This window comes from Gadus chalcogrammus, chromosome 15 (assembly GCF_026213295.1).
Source record: "Gadus chalcogrammus isolate NIFS_2021 chromosome 15, NIFS_Gcha_1.0, whole genome shotgun sequence".
NCBI lineage: Eukaryota > Metazoa > Chordata > Actinopteri > Gadiformes > Gadidae > Gadus > Gadus chalcogrammus.
This window is the reverse complement of record NC_079426.1, coordinates 22,942,705-22,950,204: the sequence shown is the minus strand read 5'-3', so window position 1 is coordinate 22,950,204 and position 7,500 is coordinate 22,942,705. Positions and strand designations below refer to the sequence as shown.

The 7,500-nt window shown below is 46.1% G+C and overlaps 1 protein-coding gene across 1 annotated transcript in view; it reads left to right on the top strand.

The window, feature by feature from the left end:
- camkmt (calmodulin-lysine N-methyltransferase) overlaps positions 1 to 3,918 on the top strand; it is a 146,587-nt gene extending 142,669 nt beyond the window's left edge. Inside the window, exon 11 of the mRNA XM_056609864.1 lies at positions 415 to 3,918. Within this exon, the coding sequence (XP_056465839.1) occupies positions 415 to 519 (105 nt within the window). The 3' untranslated portion in view covers positions 520 to 3,918. The remainder of the gene's footprint in view (positions 1 to 414) is intronic.
- Positions 3,919 to 7,500: the final 3,582 nt, after the last annotated feature.

The following is a 7,500-nucleotide window of genomic DNA, read 5'->3' as shown; positions in this document are numbered from 1 at the left end:
ATATACAGCCTATATTTGTAGCTCCATTGGCCACACAGTTACTGTTATTATGTTGCATATTACTTTTGAGATTACTGTTGAGTAGAGCTAGCAGGATACACTTCCAAAACAGTGATTTATACGTTTTAGGATTAAATCAGATGTCTCCAGTTTAATTACATTTTAGTCATGCTTTAGGGTTGAGGGCAGGGTACTTTGTAATTTGTCTATTGTGTAGAATTTATACATTTAAATATTCTTTTTAAATACCATGTCGAAATTCACACTATAATAATGTTTAATAACTACTACCCAAGTGCTGGCAATAACAACATTTCCCACCAGGTTGTCTGAATTACGCTATTGTTTTAGTAACCCTAACCCGGTTGTTTTTGAGCTGCTAAACATCCTGACCCATGTGTGTGTGTGTTTCAGATGCAGGGAGAAGGAAAGGACGCATACGATGACAACATCCACTACCCCATCCTGCTCACCCTGACACGGGGGCCTCTGCCCCCCCCCCTCGGCCACACTCAGTAAAGCAGACTTTGCTTTGGCTCCAGCCGACACCCCTCCAGAGACCCTCAGTGCAGCCTTCGTGTGCTTGTTGGTCCATGTTGAGCGAGGTGTATGGAGTGTATTTCAGGAAATGGAAAAGAATCCAATGGATTCCTCAGCAATGCAGTCCCACAGTATTAGAAGCAAAATGTATACATTTTATACCCAGGTTTTGCACCATATTGCCACAGTGGGAAATAGAAAGGGTGAATTAATTTACAAATATATAATGTGTGAGATGGTGTGTGTGTGTAGGCTATTTTAGTACTCCTGTGTGTCGGAGTTGAACAAGCTGGTTGTTTTGACAGGTGATGGCCAGTGTCCCAGAATCATTAGCCCTACCCAATTCAGCCTTAGAGCTCTAGGCATTCAGCTTGAGCACTCGAATTACCCTGCTTTAGTCAGCTAGCCTGAGAGCTCTATTCACCCAGCCTGAGAGCTCTATTCACCCAGCCTGAGAGCTCTAGTCACCCAGCCTGAGAGCTCTAATTAACCAGCCTGAGAGCTCTAGTCCTCCAGCCTGAGAGCTCTAGTCCTCTAGCCTGAGAGCTCTAGTCCTCCAGCCTGAGAGCCCTAGTCCTCTAGCCTGAGAGCTCTAGTCCTCCAGCCTGGGAGCTCTCGTCACCCAGCCTGAGAGCTCTCGTCACCCAGCCTGAGAGCTCTATTCACCCAGCCTGAGAGCTCTAGTCGACCAGCCTGAGAGCTTTAGTCCTCCAGCCTGAGAGCTCTAGTCCTCCAGCCTGAGAGCTCTAGTCCTCTAGCCTGAGAGCTCTAGTCCTCCAGCCTGAGAGCTCTCGTCACCGAGCCTGAGAGCTCTCGTCACCCAGCCTGAGAGCTCTCGTCACCCAGCCTGAGAGCTCTATTCACCCAGCCTGAGAGCTCTATTCACCCAGCCTGAGAGCTCTATTCACCCAGCCTGAGAGCTCTATTCACCCAGCCTGAGAGCTCTAGTCAACCAGCCTGAGAGCTCTAGTCCTCCAGCCTGAGCGCTCTAGTCAACCAGCCTCAGAGCCAGTCAGCACCGTCCTAGTCAGCCAGCGACAGTCCACAGTCCCTGTTCTAGTCACTCAGCCTGAGACCCAGTCATTCAGTCAGGTGGCAATCAGTCAGTCACCCCAGACAGCAAAGTCAATTCCATTGCAAGACACTCTATTACCTGCTCATTGAGGCAGTTAGCCAGGCCATCTGTCAGCCTGGCTGACAGTCCGGAGCAGGGCTGTAGTCAGTGTTTACCCTGTTCCACTGTGCTCTCCACAGGCCAACTACACACGCTAACGCGATGCTGAGGGCCCATTTGCTTTCTTTTCCCTTACACTCATCCCTTGCCACTTTCCCTACCCCCTGTTTTTATTCTATATTTGGCCATTCTCCTCGTTTAGTCAGAGGTCAGTAATATAAACGCTCTTTGATTTCAACAGAGCAGTAGATTAGATTAGTGTGTTGTGTGTGTGTTTGCGTGCGTGTGTGTGTGTGTGTGTGTGTGCGTACCAGTGTGTGTAAGAGTGACAGGAGCAGACACAAAATGCACAAAGTGTAATGGCAGTATATAAATGTGATGACAGGGACCCTCATACTGTGTGGACATGAAACAGAACGCTAAACCTGTACACACTCTGGAGCGTGTTGTCGCTCACATCATTCCTGTTCACAGCAGTCCTCTGCTCTGACTGACTCATTGGACTTCAGTATTCTCTCCGTGCTTCTGAACTGGGTTCATTTGTAAGCCTCACAGCCAGTATAGTACCTCACATGGCATGAAGCACACTTTATTCATACTTAATCAAATACATTATATCTTATCAAAAGAGTTCTTCATTAAAAAGTAAAACTTGTTCTAACCACAGAGCAATTGTTTCTCAGTTGCTGATTTCAGCGACAGACAACAAACAAATACAAGACAGGAAGACTAATGGGTAGCACACAGATTAAGCAGAACCAACATCGCAGTATTCTTCTGGCCTTAACCCAAACCAAAGCTCCATTGCCTTAATTTAATCATTTATCTGCAAATGTTATTGTTTCATAACACCAAGTATAGCACCAACTGATCCATGAATGGGTGCCTTCACACAGCAGGGTCTAGCACCAACCCATCGGGTATGGCTGCCTTCACACAACGGGAAGCCGCTGCTTGTAGGAGCCATGGCATCTCTATCTTTGTTGGCTATCAACTGACACACTAATGCTGTGATGGTGAGCTCTCTGCTTAATTATTCACATGACAGGCATTGATACAACGTAAAGGATTTATTGTGGTTCTGTCTAGATCAAGTGCTACCCTCAGATGGTATTAATCAGACAGCTCTTCAGGGTCATTAGTTGGTTTGGACATGGGATGGAATGCTTTGCAGTGTTAAATATACAAATTTAAGCTTTATGAACAAAATACATGTTTATTTTGTACAGCCCTTTAAAAAGGTTCATGTTCCACATCTGTCTGTACATGACAGATTGACTGAAGACCTTTCATGTCTATGAAATAATATTAATCATAGAAAGCCATGACCATTGAGACTGTGCTGTGATGTCGTTCTCGTCTTTAGTGACATCATAACCAATCAAGTGACTGGGATCCCAGTTATTCTCAGCATCTCGACTGTTTGCTATTGACCCTCGTCATAATTATGACCTTTCACAATCTTCAGTTTGGTCAATTCGATTATATTGTGGAAAACTTATGTACCCTGGTAAGTGGGTGGGAAAAGGCAACAATGGAGACATTTTCTTCCTCCCATCACTGCTGTGTGTTTCAGTGACATCACTGCTGTGTGTTTCAGTGAAATCACTGCTGTGTGTTTCAGTGACATCACTGTTGTGTGCTACAGTGACATCACTGCTGTGCGTTTCACTGACATCACTGCTGTTTGTTACAGGGACATCACTGATGTGTGTTTCAGTGACATCACTGCTGTGTGTTTCAGTGACATCACTGTTGTGTGCTACAGTGACATCACTGATGTGTGTTTCAGTGACATCACTGCTGTTTGTTACAGGGACATCACTGATGTGTGTTTCAGTGACATCACTGTTATTTTGATACAGAGACATCACTGTCGTGTGTTTAACTGTAATCAGCCCTATCTACACCATTTCCCTTGGCAGCTAAGCACTGTTTCACCAGACTTTGAATACTGCTGTGACCACAAGGAGTTTATTTTAACATATCAGTTGTATCCACTTCTGCTGTGAACACAAGGTATTTCTTTACAGCGCCCTAAAAAGTTAAAAGAGGCAACCCTTGAACACTTTCGTGTATAATTGATTCCTAGATATGTCTTGTATCTCAAACTATCCTTTCATTGTTAAAACAAATGAAACAAGTATTTTCTCAAGGGGGTCAAGTGTCAATTTGTGTTGAATATGAGTTGAATTTGATGAATAAAATAGCTTTATGTTAAATTGTTCTATTGTGTTTCTTAGTGTTGATTGTTGATCATTGGCCTTGTCAACACAAGCATTTCCAATCCCTCTTCAAATCGCAACTTTGAGGACGGTTGTGTGGACGGATCACGATGCAAACAAGGTTGTGTACAAGGTTGTTTTCTGGTCTACAGTATAGAGTCTTTAGTATAAGTGTTGTCCAGTCCCATTCTCCCCTATAGCTCTTATGTCTCCTGTCCACCAATATGAAGCCAGGCAAATGTAATGCGTACATGTCTCTAAAACATCGCTGTGGCGGGCCTTCTGTTTTTGTAATGACTCTACGATTCCTAACCCTTGTAATTCTACTATCAAAGGCTAAAATAAATCCGGACCGTTTGTCCCTGTGTCCCACCAAGTCCCCCTCGAGAAGAAGTATTTTGTTGAGTTGTTGCAGGAAGGGAACGGTGGAAACACGAGTGAGAGCTGAAGAGAGAAACATGTTGGACTCCTGGAAGTGTAGTTTAGTGTTATCTAAAAGATTTGGGTCGAGGAGAGTTGAGATTGTACGTAAGTAGATTTCAGAGTAAGACTTGGTTTGACTGAATAACAGACCAGGATCAGGCAAAAGGTAAAACAAAATATGAGAAGAAAACCCACCCACTCTGGCGTTCCACTATAAGTGTCCCAGGAGCCTAGCCCTCCCAGGGCCGGCACCAACACCCTCCCCTCCACAGAAAGAGCTCCATAGTAACCACACACTAACACACTAACACACTGCGATGTGAGTGGTCCCTTTTCGTGTCTGCTTCACTTTTTTATAACTTCATAGTCCCATTTATTTTTTTAATCAAGCAATTATTAGCAACAGTGAAAAAACGGCCGAGATTAGGATCATAGAAGACATACTACGATGTTTAAAGCAAAAACAACACAATTCTAGGTTGCCTGGAATTTAAAACAATTAATTAAATTAAATTCCAGGCAACCTAGAATTGTGTTGTTTTTGCTTTAAACATCGTAGTATGTCTTCTATGATCCTAATGGTACACCACGGTGTCTTTGCCTATTCTCTAAGATTTTGCGCCGGATGTCGTGCCAACGTGAAACCTGGATATTGGTAATCAGACCAGACGTAAGTCTAAACAGGCTGAGACTGACGTGAGCGTGTGTCATATAAACAATTTGGGTCACTAGATGAAGGAAATCAAATCTTGACTCCAGATATTGCTTGCTTGTAAACAGGGCTGTTGTTATTGGAAACAAAGACACATTTATTCTCCCCTCCATTAATCCTCCCGCTCAATGTGTTCAGCCCCTGGTTTGCCACATCAGGAATGGAATAACGTTTTCCTTAGCAAAGGATCAGCTGCACCCTGTGCATAAACACAATGGCCTACTACAGGCTGAGCTGGTACCACACAAACAACAGTTTAAACACACACACTCAAACACACACACACGCACAGACACACACGCACACACACACATTTATCAGGCCTAGGGTTACAGACCGCCCCTCCACAGGAATAAATGAGATGGGATGGGGGGGCAAGCTGTTAATCATTTATGTTCACTGTCACTGTTGATCAGGAAAAGAGAGAGAGGGCAAGAGAGAGGGCGAGAGAGGAGGAAAAAGGGATGGAAGAGATTGTGAGAAAGAAAGGTACTTATAGAGAGGGGGAGAAAGGGAGGGAAGGGGAGAGAGATAGAGTGAGAGAAAGGGAGGGACGGAGAGAGGGAGAGGTAGAAAGACAGAGAAGGAGAGAGTGAGCTGAGGTGGGGGACAAGACCCTGGATCTATATTTTGATATTTTCAGAAAGAAAGAAAGCAACCTCGAAATAGTACAAACCGTGACCAAACTAATAGAGAGGAGAGAGACGGAGAGAGGAGAGGGATAAAGAGTGGTGAGACGGGGAGAGGGAGGAGAGAGTGGTGAGACTCGGAGAGGAGAGGGGTGAGACACGGAGACGAGAGGGTTGAGACACAGAGAGGTGAGGGGTGAGGCATGGAGAGGAGCGGGGTGAGACAGGGAGAGGTGAGGGTGGAGGGTGGGGTGAGACACAGAGAGGAGAGGGGGTGAGACACGGAGAGGAGAGGGGTAAGACAGGGAGAGGAGAGGGTGGAGGGAGCGATGAGACATGGAGAGGAGAGGGCTGAGACAGGGAGAGGAGAGGGTGGAGGGAGGGTGAGACACGGAGAGGAGAGGGGTGAGACACAGAGAGAAGAGGGGTGAGACACAGAGAGGAGAGGGGGTGAGACACGGAGAGGAGAGGGGTAAGACAGGGAGAGGAGAGGGTGGAGGGAGCGATGAGACATGGAGAGGAGAGGGCTGAGACAGGGAGAGGAGAGGGTGGAGGGAGGGTGAGACACGGAGAGGAGAGGGGTGAGACACAGAGAGAAGAGGGGTGAGACACGGAGAGGCGAGGGGTGAGACGAGGAGAGGGGTGAGACAGGGAGAGGAGAGGAGTGAGACAGGGAGAGGAGAGGGTTGGGGGTGGGGCAGTCAGGCATTAAGAGGCAGACAGATTGACCAGCCGAGTGAGCAGAAAGAGAGAGAGTGAGAGAGAGAGCTCCATGCTCGACACAAGGGCCCCATTAACTTGACCACTTGCCCTTTGCACACAAAGGCAGGGACAGCCTACTACCCCTCCCACCCAATTATCCATGATTAGGCTCAGCACACCGCGTCAAGATGGAGGGAGAGAGAGAGGGAGGCAGCGGGAGAGAGCAAGTGAACAGGTGTGTTTGTTTGAAGTGTAGTGCAAGTCTGTAAAATTTGCAACCAACATATCGTTGAAATGGAAACTATTTGAAGTTGATGTCTAAATGTAAATGTTTATTTAGACTGTAATCCAGAGAGAGAATGTATTGAATGTTATCAATTTGTATATGTATTTGTTTCATCCATCATTTACTAATGTATACATAATACATATTTTGGTTTATTTCTATGCTTTGGCAAGAAGTTTTTGCAAATAAATCGAAATTCAATATATTTTATTTGGGAGGGACAGAGAGGAAACATGATTGAACTTCTCTGCACAACTTGAAGAACACACTATCTAACTGTCCACTAGACTCGAGGTTCTGATAGGACCAAACATTGCACGCACACTTGTCTGCCTCCATGGTCCAGTGTCTCTATGTGCGTGGTGTTGAGAACCTCTGGTCAGCTAGCTGGCATCCCATGGTTCAGGGCTAGTTGTCATAAACACACAAACGCACACTCGCTCGCTCACTCACTCACTCGCTCACTCACTCGCTCGCTCGCTCGCTCACTCGCTCACTCGCTCGCTCACTCGCTCACTCGCTCGCTCGCTCGCTCACTCACTCACTCACTCACTCACTCGCTCGTTTGCGGGACTTGTGGTATACAGACGCAGATGGCACATGCAAGATGGGCCCCAAATAACACGAAGACCTGTGTACAGGTCCATACTACACACACACACACACACACACACACACACACACACACACACACACACACACACACACACACACACACACACACACACACACACACACACACACACACACACACACACACACACACACACACGCACACACACACACATACACACACACTAACTAATGAA